We start from the raw sequence: 16,757 nt of genomic DNA on the forward strand, positions 1-16,757 counted from the left end.
GCGAGCGGGGAGGGGCGGAGGTGAGGGGTGAATCGTCAGCATCGGCTGGAATCACGGTTCTGCGATCCCTCGAGCTACAACGCGAGTGCAGAGGTGGCGGAGAGAGAGGCTGCTGTATTCCCAGAGCCAATCATAGCACAGCAAACAATGGGGGTGGGGCGGAGGGGGAGATGAAATAAGTTTGTCTGAGCTGCCTTTTGAAAAGTGGACTCTCAACACAAAGACAGATTTAGTGTGCTACACACCAACTTCCCCAGCTATCCATTTGACTGACAGGCAGATTTCCATTGAGGCCTCCTTTCATTTTCTCTGAGCGCAGCAGGAAGGAAGTCTACAATGTTAACTGTAAATGTCGGCTAAAAATAGAACATCTATAAATCTAATGCATAAAATGGAACCAATTTGTCACTGTTGGAGACATTGTTTTCCCTCTCCCCAGCCAAGAGGAAAAATGTTATTCATTAACACTGCCTAATGCACATCCATCCTTAGAGAGTACAGGAACAATCTAACAACAGATATGGAAATGTGAGAAAGAAAGGGAAAAGGACTAGTTCATCTAAAAAATGTGTAAAGCCGTGCAGTCATCATTATAAATAAATAAAAGGCTCTCAGCTGTGAAGACAGGTGTTGTAGTCACACAGCAGGAAAGATGTTAGCCATGGCTGATTGACCTAACAACAGCTAATAATCAAAGTCTGCAGATATTGACCATGACAGAGACCACAATCAGGGCTTATTGACCAAACACAGAGCTGGGCGGCTCTGAGTGTGAAGAAATGAAATCAGGTGCTACAGAGGTAAGTGTACAATCAACAAATTCAATTGCATACTATTTGTGCGTGTGTGTGTGTATCAGTGTTGGGGTCAATTCGCTTTCAAAGCAATCGATTCAAAGTGTAAAATGAAACTACTATTCATATAGTAGGTAATAATAAAGCAACCGTTCATGCTCTAGTTACTGTATTAGATATAATGTATAGTATGCATCCTTAGAAGAAAAGGGAAAAAAAGTGAGCTGACCCCAGTCCTGGTGTGTGTGTGTGTGTGTGTGTGTGTGTACGTCTACAGTACATGTTTGTGTACGAGATACTGTATAAGCGCATGCCGATCTGTTTGACTACATACAGTATGTGTCCTGTGACTCACCAGCCACCTGCAGCAGCAGAGCGGCGCTGCTGTAGTTCTGCACCCGGACGAAGCAGGTGTAGCTGCCCTCGTCGGGTACCTCCACCCTGCGCAGCAGGAGCGAGGCGTCGCCCGCGCCCAGCCGGGCGGGGAACAAGCTGGTGCGGTTGGCGAAGCTCTCGGCCTGGTCGGCCAGCTGGTCGCGGCCCTCCCAGTATCCGTGCACGCTGCGCTTGGTGTCCGTCAGCTGCCAGAAGACGCTCAGGTCAGACAGGTCGAAGGGGCCGGAGCGGCTGAAGGAGCAGTTGAGCGTGACGTCCCGGCCGTGCAGCGCCACCACCGGCAGCTCGGGGACGTGCACCTCCATCACAGCTACATGAGAGGAGACAGGACACAAAAAACAGACCTGAGTTGAATAAATAATAATTGTTAGTGTTTGTTTTAATTAGAGCACTAGAGCAGGTGCAGTTTAAGCTGTCAGTTACAGGAACGTCTAATAAATTCACTTGCAGCTTTCCTGGCTTTCCTGTGATCATCTAAACCAGTGATTCACAACTTAGGGGTCAGGACCTCCCTAGGGGGATTTATGGTGATTTATGGGATTTTTTTCTGTTTTTTCTTTAATTTTTGCTTTTTTCTTGTAAAATACTGAATAGTTTTCATGCCTCCGCTGATAATTTATCATATGTAACAACCTGATTAGGGAAAATGTTTGGTTGAAATGTTCACCACTGCATATGTAGCCTGTGGGGGGTCAAGAGTAGGTATCGCTTTTTTTAAGGGTTCACAAGCCAAAAAGGTTGAGAACCACTGGTCTAAACTTTGTGGTTCTTATTGTGTTACCTTATATGGCAAACCTCACCCATTTGGCACGTAGGTAGTAAAATAAATCATAAACAATAATTGGCAAATACTAGTTGGACCAGGTCTGGTAAAAACAGATTCACTGAATCACAGTGACAGCATTAATTCAGTGTGCTGTGTTCAAATGTGACAGATTGACACCTACTCAAATTTGAATGTCTTTGACAGATTACAAAAAAAAAAAAAAAAATCAGTGCAGTATTTTGAAATGTAGGCTCTGATTGCAACAGAAACATCCACTTTGCTTGTGCACCGTGGTAGCAGAGAGCGGGTGAGATGGGATTGAAGGCGAGAGAAAAGCGGAGGAGGGATCTTCAGGTAAGCATGAGGACTTTGTTTGTGTTCCTATAGGCTTTGCCTCCTAGCGATGGCTCTGTGTACTGAGATTGAACCAAGGAAGCAACAACATCTGTATAGCTTTAGTTAAATCTTTAAAAAAGATCTGGTGGGAAGAATATAACTGCATTGAAACTCTTAAGTTTGTGTTTTTGTGGGAATGAAGGGTGACACCGCTTTTTGCCCAATACTTTTACTTAAAGGTACTCAATGTTGACTCTTTGGTGCATTTGTGTGTGTGTGCGTCTGTGTCTGTACGGCTTGTCTAGACTAGGCCAAGAACAGATAGTACACTGCATAATCATTCTGGTTTAGTAGCCATCTCAAGCAGTCCAGAGTACACCTATAGTATCCTCAAGAGTCAGCATTCTCCATTGATCCCTGTCTGCTCTTATACAACTCTGAGACACTCATCAGCATCACAGGGGAGAAAAAGGCAGCCGGCCCCCTGGAGCAATACACTCTAGTTTATACTCAGCCTTTGTAATTGTTCTAATCACTGTGCCGTTTTAGCCTCTTCACCCCTTGTTGAGCCCCGTCTATCACGCAGAACAGCCAACATCAATGTTACACCACTTTGATATGAAGTAGATTTGACTACTGCAGAGGTGCAATAATTGCTTTCCCTATTAACAACAAACAAGTCTTTCATCTGAGGGTTAATATATGGACGGGTATTGCTAAGTCAAGGCAGAGCTATTTTCGAACACTCACACAGCCAATCCTTGCAAGGCACTGTGTCCACATCACATCCCCACCCGCCTACTCCTCTGTAGGAACACTGCCACCTATTGCCTAACTTCACAAGTGCAAGCCAGTGGGGAAAGTAGAGCACACAGAGGGCTCTCCAAATATCCCATGCACCGTTCTCAAGCTGGGTGTCGGGGCCCTTCATGGGGTCGTGAGATGATTTTGGGGATGGGCGGGGTTTTGAGGGGGGGGGGTTGCATAAAGGGGTTGTGAGATGATTTACGGAATGTGGAGAATGTTACAAATATCAAATAAAAATGCTTTGTTTCTTGTGAAATAAATGTTTTAGGATTCTAAGCTTCCTCCGATATTCTATGAAATGAAGCAGCCTGAAAATGGGAAAATAATGTGTTTTTCAGTCACAGTTCACCGTTCTTCAGGTGTGAGGCTGCGCCAGGGGTCATGAGTTGGTGTTGCCATTCATTTTGAATGGGTCAGGAGAAGAAAACGTTGCACTACTCCATGCCGACCTGGAGCAGACCAAAGAACAAGCCTCTGCAAATACCAACCTCAACAAAGTGCCATTGCCAGTGACACAACAATTCTCTGACCCCTGTGGAGAAAATGGCAGAGCGGCTTTTTTTCCTTTACTGTGATTACAAAAGCTCTTCTAGTGCTGTGGGGGTTTTCTATCGCCCCATACTGCGCCCACACTTACTCAGCGGGGCTATAGCACAGCAAACAATATAGCAGAGTTATCAGGGCAAAGCATGGCAGGAGCAGGCGGCATTGTTCCGCCATCAGTGGGGATAACAACGCAGATTTCTGGAGTGTGTATTTTTGCTGTCTTTGGAGGTGGCCCAACCTATGCAGTAATGAATAGGTAGCTGGCGATTTTTGTAGGAGTGGAGTGTCAGTGACAGCCCTCTGCGAGACGTGCATGTGGAAGAAGGAGGAGAGAGAGCAATTAAATCACTCCCCGAGCAGCCTGGGATGACTCACACCACTGAGTTCATACAGGAAGGGGGGAGGGAGAGACAGAGAGAGAGAGAGAGAGGGGGAGAGAGAGAGAGAGAGAGAGAGAGAGAGAGAGAGAGAGAGAGAGAGAGAGAGGGAGAGAGAGAGAGAGAGAGAGAGAGGGCAGCATTGAGCTCACACTTAAAGATAATATCAGGAAACAAGCCAAGGGAGGGGGTGGGTGGGGTGGGTGTATGTGGTGGAGCCTCACACACTAATCCCTTAACACAGACCAAAGCCATGTCAGAGAGGAGAGAGATAGATACTCCCTTTTCTCTTTCTACATCTTGCTCCTCCTCTCTCTCTCTCTCTCTCTCTCTCTCTCTCACTCTGCTTCTTTAACCAGTGACCTACCGCCAGCTCCAAGGCCCTGGGAAGAAGCAGCACTATACAGGAACCTTGTGTTAACACACTGACCCACGCTCGGAGAGAGAGAACACAGAGAGAGCATTTTGCGTGGCTTCATAGCGGGGAAGGGATGCGAGAGGAGGAGGAGATGCTTGGGCCGGCTGACGTCACGGAAAAAGGCACATCTGATGCCCTATTCGTCAGAGGTGAAATACCGGGAGCCGGGGCGAAAACGCTGCGCGCTTGGCTCCGGCTCGTTTTTGATCTGCCGCGATGTTTAGAACAAACAGCGTGTTCTGTACAGTAGCCGGCCGTTTGATCAGCCCTCTTCACGTCTGGGCTCTGCATGAAAAAAACAACAACAAAAAAACAAACAACATTCTGGAGAGAGACGAGTGTAAGCAGCAGCAGAGGTTAAAGATGATAACACAAGCGTCATTCTTTGGTGAGCAGGCTGGGCCATGGCCTCTAGCCAGGCCCTCGGTGTCTCCAAGGGGGCTCCGGGAGGCGGGGTGGTGAGGGGTGTGGGGTGAGGGGGTGAGGGGGTCCCGTCACTTCTCCCTCTCCCTCCCGATAAAGAGACGCTCAGAATTGCAGAGAGGGCAGGCTGTGGGGGATTTACACACTGCACTTTGTGTTTATGGGCCCCGGCTCTGTTTGAGTGCTTGCGAGACGGAGCCGGGCACTTTCACGGCCGACATGAAATAAACTCATTATGGCCCTCGCGAGCGCTGGCAGCGGGCCCCACCGAGCGGCGCCGTACAGGGGCCGGCTAGCAAAAAGCCCGCGAGCGACACTCACGTTTCACTCTCTCTATTCTGCTTTCAGGACTCCTCATCATCCTGTCGCCCGTCTACGGCTCCTTCATCATCCTTTCCTTGGGTTTGCCAGGTGCGCGTGCCGCTGGAGACGCTTGACCCGCTCCGGCGTTTCTCATACTGATTCTAGCTCAGCATGTGAGGTGAGCATGGGGGCCAAGTGTGAGACTGAGAGAGAGACAGTGTGGCAGGCGGCAGGCAGACGGTAGGTAAGAGGATCACAGCTTCCATAGGCCGGGCGCTGACAGGGTGACACGCATGGCTGTAAATAAATTCCTGAGCCACACTCACTAGAGGTGACATCTCACCTCGCCCTGGCTGATGCAGACGGGTGAGCGCACGTGCACACACTCAAATGCACTCACAGGTATGAGCACAGAATCACATGCGCACAATTTCATACATGCACAGGACTAGACTGGAAACAAAAATCAGCCCAGGCATTAGTTGCCTCGTCTGGCACATCCATCCATCCATCGATTAATTTAGTTATGTAGTTAGGTTGAACCTTTGAACCTTTGAACCTTTGAACCTTTGAACCTTGAACCTTAGTTTGACTCACGACTGGCGGTCGGCATTGAAACCTCTACAGAAAACAAGCTTACTGTGTTTGTCACTTGTTACAACTAAACTTCTGATATGAATATCTAAAATAAAATCAAGCATGCCAATTAAAGTCAACTAGTCTATTTTGAAGAGATGATCTTCCAAGCTAGGGTATCATTTAGACAGCATAAAGACTTACAATATGAATCAAATGCACTGCATCGGACTATGATGTGGGCTTTAATTAAATAGCTGTGGTCGATATGCAAAAGACAAGATGCACCTCAAGTTAAAGCCTACAGCAGACACCAGCAAAAGAGTGGGCTAGAGGTTAATAGGTAATAAATGCACTATAGGCCTACAGGAGAAGTCTGCTTTTATGAAACAATAGCCTATGATCAACAAATAAACAAGCTATACAGAAGTCAGCATCCAAATAATGTCCATATTTATAGACAAAGGCCTTCACAAAATAATAAGCCAAAAATGAAGTGGATACAGGCAATTACTGCAATATCATCACTAAGGCTGGTGAAACAACAGCCAAGTGTACAATGTTTACTTGAACCAACTTCTCTCTCATTCTCTTCCTGTCGCTCGCTCAGCGACACACCCAAACATGCACTGCATAAAACGCAAATGTGTTCAACACAGAAAGATGCAGCTTTGGAGCCTTTTTTCATTTTATTTATTTAATTTTTAAAACACCTGGTCCTGCAGCCCAAAAGTGAGTCAGCCCATCTGGATTTAGCCAGAATAGCCAGATGGCCAGTCTAGGCATGTACACGCACACACAGTTTCATACAAAATCACACACACATGTACACACAATGATGGTTGGTTATCAAGAACTGGTGCCAAAATTAAGTACCGGTTCCTGATTGGTCGGAACTGAAACACCTATCAGCACCTATCAGTTCATGTGTCGTTGGAAAGGTCCGACATCCGGGATTTCCAAGTCGGCTGCTATACAGTGTTGCATTCATGTGCTATTTTGTTGGAAAATCAAACACGGAAGACATACAATAAACAAATATGGACCTCCTGCAGCTTAACAAGCTAATTTGATGAGCTTGTTGAAACTCGTGTAGCAAAATTTTCTCCGAGCATCCGGCTTAATCATCCTACTTTGGATGGCGTGCATGCAAAATTTCCAACTCGGAAATTCATTTTGATATATTTTGATATTGCCAAAAGCACACGAATGCACAAACAGTCCTGCTATCGGTTCTTGACTATCTAATCCATTTTAGTTTGATCACATATAACTTCTCAGGCATTTCCTTTACAGCCCAGCATCATGGTGCTTTCTAGCAAGCCCCTAGCAACGACACAGTGATTGACGTTGTCTGTTTACGTTATGTGCATTTCAATCATGATGGAGAGGTTAAAACATTCAAAAGTGTGGGCCAACTTTAATAAAGCAGATGGAAGCTAGACACCGTTTAAGTAAAAAAGATGTTGTGAGGAAAGGGGCAACACCAGCAATCTGTCGAAACATTTGCAATTCCAGCATGGCATAAATTTGAAGCTGTGGAATATGTTATATGATTGGCTGCTTGAGCAAAGATTCTGCTGGATGAGATTCCTCAAAATATCAGTCAAGGTAACGTACCTTGTCAAAATAAACAAGTCCAATAGTGTGAACTTAGGGAAACGAGAGAAATAGCAAGGCTACTTCTTACCCAGCGGCAATTTCTTATCCATAGATACTATAGATACTAGATACTATTCTATCCATAGATATCCATTGATACTAGTCAAGCTGCAGCCATCCCTTGCTCCAGTGGCCATGAGTTTAAAAAGTATTTAAAATGCAACTAATTATACCACCAAATATGCTACTTTTTGTAAGAAAAGATCAATGAAATCATTAAATCATTATTATATTTCGGAAGGAGACTGTTTTCCTATATTGACCTGACAACCAGAGAGAACTAGCTGTGTATAAAACCTAATTGTGTAGGTAGCAATAACTAGTGATGGGGGGACAAGCATTACACAGGACGACTACCTTACGGTCACATTCTATTGCATCAGTGGAGTAGAGTATCGATAAGTATGAGTACTGATAAAATCCTAACAATATCCCACCCTACACACACACACACACACACACACCATTTCATACAGACAAACACAGGCCATAGGAAACATTGATATTCCACTCCAGTCTGGCTCTTGACAGCTCCACAGCAGCACCCTGTCTGAGGAATTGGACACAAGGTATTCTGACACTACAATGGAGACACTGTTACAAAGCCGCTCTAGAGCAGAGAGGTTCCCATGAGCATGACCTGGGACAGTCTCTCTCTCACACACACACACACACACACACACATATATACAGAGGAACACAAGGGGCCCACATCTGTGTACTCTCACCTCTCTCTCTCACACACACACATGCACACACACATACACATACACACACACGCACATGCACACAAACATACGTGCACACACCACAGGCAAGCAGGCACAACTTCATTGTTCAACTTAGTATTTTCTACAGTTATCTACAGTGACGTATGATAATATTCACAATTCACTGACTTCAGATTCATTTCATATTTTGTTCAATGTGTAACATACACGCAGATACATACACGTACACACACACACACAAACCAGCACACACACTTTAACATGTGATTCAATACCGACCCAAGGCCTTCTCGCTCAATAACCCTGCGCCTCATATCAGCTTCTTCAATAAACAAACACAATACGACTGCACTTCAAATTGCCTCAGCTCAATACCATTCAACCACACAAAGATTAGCATCTCCTGGTCTCACCTTCATAGAGGTAATAATGAAGACGGCTCGATAACAGACAGTGGGTACAGCTACTCACACAGCCACTAGAGCCATTCATTAAACACAGTAGGTACACATGTTTAAAGGGTATGTTTAAAGCCCTCCCTGCTGCAACATATGACATAGGAGAACTACATTAATATGAGTTCTTACACGAGGAAAATCAAGAACCAACACTGGGAGGCAAATTGCAGGGGCAATATTGACACAGCAAAGTAAACAGGTGCAATACTCACAGGCTGCAATGGTAGGTAGGTAGGTTTGAGATGACGAGCTGGAGAAATATGCTTTTACACTACTGCCCCCGTCTGGCGCTGAGCGTAACTACAGCTCAATGCATTTTCATTCTGGACATTTTGCACCACCTGAATATCAAAGGGTTTTTGCTCAAAGGATCTGGGATCCCTTTCATACTGGTTTTTCTTATGATATAACCAATTTCTGTAAAAGTCTAAAGGGAAAGCTAGCTTTTGATTTCATGCTGTCCGGAGCAGATGTAGATGTCCATAGTACTCCCATCTGAACACATAAAAAAACATAAGCATCTGGGAAACATTAAGGCCAGTGATGGCAGCGTGTGTATAGTCAGCATGATACGGTTCAAAATTAGCACTCTGGAAAAAGAGCCTGTTTCTTGAGCAGTGGTTTTCAAATGGCCTCTCAGTGAGGGAGGCACAATATGGATGAGATTAAGTCGGTCTTAAAGCCTGCTGCAGTGTAATGGGGTCGCTTTCAACATTCAGCTCTGAACATAATCTCTTCTTTTCCCAGCCTTGCTCCAGGGAGCCATCATGGAGCAGAGCAGGGAGAGATACAGGTGACGGCAGGTAGAGAAGACAAGGACTCTGACTTGCTTATTTTCAGCCACGTCATAAATCAAGATGGGACTCACTTCTGTGCTCTTTCTCTCTCTCTTTTTTTCCTTTCTCGCTCCCTTTTTCACACTTCCTCCATCTTGCTCCCTCCACAGATGTGCGCTGCCTCTCATATCCCGTCAATAACCTGCTAATGGGCTCCGGCAGCTAGATAATAGGGCCAGCTGAAGAAGAGTGGGCAGATAAGGGCAAGCCTCTGGCACGCTAACCTGAGAGACAGAGAGCCTGTGATGAGCAGGAGGTCAGGGACAGAGAGGGGAGGAGGTAGGCCGGTGCACAGGAGGCAGGAGGGTCGCGGGGTCAGACCTGAGTTGAGTGCAGCTAATTTCAAATGATGGGAGGTTATGGCGGTGCATATACACTCCGCATATGATTACAGAGGAGCCAGGCAGAGTTGATGAGAAAGATTCTGTTATGATACGGTGGCAAAGAGGGTTTGTCTCTAATCCTGTTGATGAGGCAGGCTTTTTACATCTGCTCCTTGTAATAACCAGAGACTTGTCAGGGAGGGAGGCAGTTTTTAGCTCCTTCACAGGTTGAAACCCCCTGCTGATTCGCTGCTTTTATGCACCAGGAGCCATGTGAAGGCGGCATTAGGGAGGGTGAGTTTGTGGCCAGCTGTGCGTCGTCTGGATGACGGAGCCGCCATGCCTGACACCACCAGCGCCACGTCACCAAAGCAACACCCTGGAGGTAAGTGTCTCCCTGTGTCAGCTGCCGGGTTGCTTCCTCAGCAAGTCGGCAGCACTGATGCTTTCCAAGCACAGATCAGCGTCCGCTCATCCCGTTCATCACAGCCCACTAGACACGCAGCAGACCCACATATGGCTGCAGGCCCCTCTCCCCCTCCAGAACTGCAATCTCGGCATATTACCCATATCAATTTTTAAGCGATCCCACAAGGCAGCATTTTTAGGACTTGTTGAAATAATCATGAGGTGCTTGTTGGGTAATGCACTCTGTTTCAATGAGCACACTGTGAGAAGAGAGGAGCTGGAAAGCGGTGGGAAGGAAGCGGGGCAGAGGGGGGGAGGGGGGAGGGGGGAGGCGGGTGGGGGGCAGTGGCAAGCCAACAGAGACCGGTCATTATGTATGCATTGCGGCGAAAGCAATCTTTGTCGAGCCTGTCCTCGATTGTTTTTAAAAGGATACTTCACTGGACGCAATCAAATTAGCAAGAACATCACTGATACGGGGTAATAACCCTAAATTGAATTTCTGCACAGGCTAAAGCGTCCCCTCTCTGCAGAATCAATTGCTGTGAAGAGAAAAGGAGGACAGGAAGAGGGCATTCATAGTTAGCAGACCTTTAAAGAGTACACCAGAGATGCGGGCGTGAGCGGCCTATTTTCACGCTCCGAGGCCCTGCCATAACGTCTGCCCGCCGACTGCCACGCTAGATGCAATCTATCCAATTATGCTAATTAATTTGAATTACCTCACTGCTCCCATCATTGAGAGCGAAATCAGGTCAGCTTGCCATTTCTGCATTTGCATGAATACAATTTTGCTTTCATTGTTTGGGTGCTAAGAGCTGCACACGGTGCGCTCTGGCAGCCTGGTGGCTGTGCTAACTGAACAGAGAGCATGACAACAACAAGCAATTAGCTAGACAGCCTCCTGTTAGCTCTGCCACTGGCTGACACTGCTGTGTGCTGCGTCGGAGCTAGCCAAGGATGTTACTGTACTGTGCTGCTGCTGCGGCTCAGCCATTACTGTACATATACATTGACATTTTATGCATTTCGCTGACACTCATATCCAGAATAACGGTGAGTGAGAGAGTAGAATAAACTTAAACTGCTTGACTGTCTTATTATAAGCAACCAGTAGGGTCAAGGGTCAAAGCCACAGTGCCTCAATGGATGGAACAAACATTCCTGTATGATAGAGAAGTGCTTACAGTGAGAATATACTGATCATTCCCCCATAGTGTATTATAAAAGTATATGGATTTGAGTACAAAAAAAACACAAAAAAAATCTCATTACAGACAAGCCCCTCCACAGCGGCACTGAGACAACAGCTGTGCTATGCTGTATGAGCAACATCAGGGAGTGGTATCACCCAGAATGATCCATCATCTGACTCCTGAGTCAGGATAGAGTTGGGAGCCACAGAGACAATGTTACTGTGTTAGGATGACAGCACTGGCATGTACTCTCCTTGTGTTTTTCTGCCACAAATAGGGTTCTCACATTGGGAAGTGTGCGGCAGAAACCCCAGAATGTAATCTTGTCTGCAGATATGGGCATTTGCTGGCGTTACAGAGCAGTGACACCGCTGAAGACAAGGAAGATTATAGCCAGTAATCCTAACTATGCCCAGGAGGCCCTGCATCACATCAACACACAAACACACAAACACACACACACACACAGACACGGGCACACCCACTTATAATTACTCCTGTGTTTGCATGTGTGTATCTTTTTTCTCTGTGTGGCCAATGGAAGCACAACATGGCTGTTTATAAATCAAAGGCAACCAAGTAGACCTTTAGCTCATTTCCCGGACAATTACTGCACTGCTGGAAAATGGAAGGACTGTGCCTTATCCTCAGCCCGCAAAGTGATTAAAGACATGCTACTGTGTTCAAAATAAAATATTACACACAAACTAAGACTTAAAGTAGGAGTAAAGGTGCCTAAGCTTCATAAAATGTGAATCATGCTGCATAGCTGTAGTTATTCATATCAGAAAATAGCTATAAATTATATAATATAACATTATCAGCTCCACAATGCATACACTGATTTTTTTTGTACCACAATACAATGTTACATGTGCATGCTATAGCAGCAAACTAGACTCCGACTAATTCACTTAGTCCTCCGGTTAGCAGAGAGAAAGTGGATCATTGTGTGAGCTACAATAGCCCATTACCAGTGAGTTAAAGAGCTCCATCAGTCCCTGACACCTCCTCCTCCTCCTCCTCCCTCCCAGTGAGAGGAGCGAGTTAGGCAGTGGATGCCACACAGCCAGTAATGAGCAGGCCGGAGGCCCATTAGAGCTGGGAGAGAATAGGACCCTAATGAACCACTGAAGATACTTAAGTCTACTGAGTCGAGATTGAAATGTGTTACTGGCAGCCCATAGGAGGATGTGTCAGTTCAAGCAAAGAGCAGAGGAGACGGACAAAAATCGCTTTTTGTAAATTATAGCACTTTGTACCATAACAATTCTTTGCGAGTTTGTGAATCTTGCAAGTTTGCCAAAAGTCTGCAGGCCACGTTTTACCGTGGGATGACTTCCTCCCTCTACTTCCCTGGTTCGCAGGTGGGGCTTTCAGTGTATAGTGTGTATCGCAGGCTATACACTCATATAAAGGAATATCACACACTATGAAATTTGAATTGAAGTTATGTATCAGCCACACAGAGTCTAGGGAAAAGGAAGTCCTAAAATATATGCAGTGTTGATCCTTTTCTTGACATGCTCAATTCCCTTCTTTTATTTACCGTGTCGTGAGACGTTATCGAGCGAGCGCCGGCCATTTGTTTCTTTTTTATGATGACACAGGTTTTGCTTCGAGCGCCGCTTCTACTGAAGTGAAACTTTGCGCCTGAGTTATGTATCCTCAATTGCAACATCAACCACCATCCTGCTTCCCTGTGTTATAAATATGAGAGGACTCCCACACCGCACTCTCTGAGTCACAGCCGAAAAACTGCACTTCGAGCATTTTTTTTAGAATTTTTCGCCAAGGCCTCACCCGAGCCCCAGGCGCTACTCTTCACCTGTCTGGAGAAGGGCAAAGCCTTTCTGCTTTACAAGCCGAATAATAAGAATAATAGAAAAAAAACACACTCCCGTATCACAGAGTCACGACCCTCTAAAAATCAAACGTATTGGAATTACTATGAAAAATGTGTTTTTACTCCCCCAGGCGGGCCGTTTGTGTAAATAAGAATATGTTCTTCGTCAACTTGTCTGGATAAATAAGAGTTTAAACAGGGAGGCTTTATAGCTTTCCGACTGTTGGCGTATTACTTTTGGGAGTAGCCTCATTTGAACTGTTGTTTTGCCCAGTGAAGCCTTTGAAGGGGGAAGACTAATAGATCCTGCAGGGCGTATTGTTTAACCGGCGGTGGCATTTCCCACAGCGGTGACTGTGATCTGTGGATAATGGCAGGGCACGGGCAGGGGCAACACCCACCAAGAGCTTGGACAGCCAGCATCGCGGCCAGCAGGAGGGACAGCATGGTCTTCCAGGGGGGATTCGAACCACGGGTCGACCTCGTCAGACACAGCGCTGTGGGGAAAAAACACAGACATCTGATGAGACTCCGTGCAGCGCGGGCCAAGCTGATCAAAGACACAACAGTATAATAACATGGTTGTTATAGGAAGGTCCCGATGAAAGGTAGAAAATGAGTGAAATGAACAAAAACCTCATGGCAAAATACTGATGATGCATTCAAGATGTGTGGAAAAGAGGGTGTGGCAGAATGTTTTTTTTTTAATTAATTTAATTTGTTGTCACCATTTGTTCAACATTCTCATTTGTTGAGCAAGCATGCTCTTTTTCAGCAACACCCTGTTTCACATTCATACTGTTCCACACATTCACATTGGGAGCTGCCCAGTATAACCATAGTCTTACTGGTGGCCACTGAGCAGCTCCACTGTCTGCAGCAGTTGGGGGTTCAGTGCCTTGCTCAAAGGCACCTTGACAGTAGTTGCTGAGGGAGGAAGAGTGCAACTCGTTCACTTTCCCCACCCACACTTTCCCAGCCGCTTCAGAAATTTGAACCGGTGGCATCAGGTAAGAGAGTGAGGTGAGCAAAACAAATAATACTCTCAGTCTTTGTTTCAACCCGCTTGGTGTCCCAGGTGGGTGGGGTTTTGCCGCATAAGACAATGCAATGCATGCATAAAGTAAAGACTATGTGAAAGTCGAGTACAATCATTTTTGTGACTGACAACTTATCTGATATGTGAATTCTGAAGGTGACTACTTCAGTATTTGCAATGTACAAGGCATTTCTCTTTTAGACAGAGTAGAGCTGAGACGACGAAGAGGGCCTTCCAAGGGTGACAGGGAAGATGAGTCATTCTCCATGTGGCCCTTGGATGCTCAGAGGAAACATCTTAGACTTGGAGTGGCTACAGCCACATCAGCCACCTCTACATGTGAAATGTCAGATATCCATCATAGATAGATAGATAGATAGATAGATAGATAGATAGATAGATAGATAGATAGATAAACAGAAAATACTGATAATGCTTTCAAGGTGTGTTGAGTACAAGAAGAAACAGAGTAAAGTAAAAAAAAAAAAAAGAGAGAAGGGGAGGGGGAAGAGTTTCTATTATAAAACTGACATATTCAGCATTTTGTGGGCTGAGCAATCGGGGAATAAACACGATAAAATTAGAACAAGTGTGACCCCATCATGTGGCAATGCTGCTTTTAGGGACACAGTCCAAAGGGCATCATATAAATAAACTAAGTTACTTGAGTGTATTTTTTATTGGTTTGTTTTTAAAAGAGAAGTGGGCAGTCTACCCTCTCAGTGTATTTCTACTTCATTAAAGAGTAATAATTCCACTGAAATTGGTGAGCTCAGTGGGTGGAACACTGCACTATCACTGCCAGTGTTGGGGGTTTGATTCCCATCGGGCCCACCCATGCTAAAAATGCCTGCACTTGCAGCGCTTTAGATAAAAGCTGCCCCCAAATAGCATACATTTATTGACTTTTAACTTGTTATTCTGCTGAAGCAGTCATTTTCCTAAATTTTCCCAATATTTTTTCTGTGTTTTGAGTTAATGAGCCCCAAAGATCAAGGAAAATACAGTCCTATAAAATCATCATATTGCATTGCCTGTGAAAGAAAAGAACATTTTATGAAACATCAAGGTTCTGTCTCCATTTTAAACATGTCTTTTTTCATACTAGATGCTTAATATAGATATTGGAAATGACAATCTATCAAAAAGGAAAAAGGAAAAAAGCATCTAATTCAAGCAATGCAATGTGATGACATCAAAGCATTACATTTCTTTGATCTCAACGCATAACTCAAAAGTTCAAAACTCATGTACAAAGGAGAGACGATTCTGAATGGATTCAAAAGCCGCACTGAATGGATGTGCCATGTTCAACATATCCTTGTGTTGTTTTGCATTGTATTGTCATGTGTAGTGTTGCTTCGCGTTGCCATTTAATGTGGTGTGTCGCATGTGAAACAGATGTGTTTGACAAAAGCATATCCTTTTTAACAGTGTGAGATCACCAGTGATCTCACCATTTGTTTTCACCGCAATGAAAAATTTACATTGTTAGCACAAAAAGGAAAAGACACAGAGGTCTGTTTCCTCTCTTGGTGTACACTCAGTTCCTTCCATCCATGCCCTCCTGTCTGCCTGTGCTCTCTATTCCTGCCTTCCCCGCTGTACCCTGGAGGCAAGTGTCTGCGCCCTGAGAGAGTGTGTGAGAGCTGGATAAGGACTATTACGGGTAATGCCAACCGGGGTCACTATGACGGAATGGGATCAGCTGGCTCTAAACAAAATACACATGAAAAACAAAAAAAATGGGCTGACAGGTAGACAGCAGGTATTGTTAATGCTGGCATGAAAGATGTAACAGCACATTTCACAAAATGCAAGTGGCAATTCCACCTACTACTCTGACTGCTGGGAGGATTGCTGTCAAACGCAGCAGAGAGGCTGCAGAGAGATTCTCAAGGTGGCCGTGGAGGTAGAGGCGTGAGCTGCTGGACTACACTTGGCTACTTGGACACAAGCCAGGTTCTTGTGCTGGGTTTCCAGTGCGTAGGTGTCTGATGTGGAATATGAAACATCCAGTGACCCTGGGTTGTATCACCAATGATGTGTCCAAGTGCATCAGAGGATCTACACTACCAGTCGAAAGTTTGGACACGCCTGATTAAATGTACTGTGTTTTTCATTATCTTAAAGCTATTTTGTTCTAAAGGCTTATGCTTAAATGCTTGAAATGTGTTTCTTAGACAAATATAAATAGTGAAGTTGATGCCTATGTGTGAATTTCTTTCCAAAGCCTTTGACTTTCCATCAAGGCAAAGGGTGGCTACTAAAGAATCTGAAATATAAGATAGTTTTGATTTGTTTAACACTTTTTTGGTCACTGCATAATTCCATTAAGCAATATTACATGAGAGGGTGTGGTGTGAGGGTGTGACTTCAGTGATGCGGTCATCACTGAAGTGCCAATAATGACGGTAAAGCTCACCCTCGAGTATAATATTGCGATTATACAACAGTTACCATCAAAATAAAAGATATAATCAAAACGTATTCATATTGTGGGGCAATTCGCTCTC

At 45.1% G+C, this 16,757-nt stretch overlaps 1 protein-coding gene across 1 annotated transcript in view; it reads right to left on the reverse strand.

Moving 5' to 3' along the window:
• Positions 1-16,757, reverse strand: part of cd276 (CD276 molecule) — a 66,971-nt gene that overhangs the window by 46,255 nt on the left and 3,959 nt on the right. The window contains exons 2-3 of the mRNA XM_071531973.1: positions 13,604-13,699; positions 1,150-1,500 (exon numbers count right to left, since the gene is read on the reverse strand). Coding sequence (XP_071388074.1) covers positions 1,150-1,500; positions 13,604-13,649 — 397 coding nt within the window. The 5' untranslated portion in view covers positions 13,650-13,699. The remainder of the gene's footprint in view (positions 1-1,149; positions 1,501-13,603; positions 13,700-16,757) is intronic.

The sequence above is a fragment of the Centroberyx affinis genome, unplaced genomic scaffold, assembly GCF_046629955.1.
Source record: "Centroberyx affinis isolate AG114_WGS23_722 - 3 ecotype Tasmania unplaced genomic scaffold, CSIRO-AGI_Caff_v1 ptg002151l_1, whole genome shotgun sequence".
Classification (NCBI taxonomy): Eukaryota; Metazoa; Chordata; class Actinopteri; order Beryciformes; family Berycidae; genus Centroberyx; species Centroberyx affinis.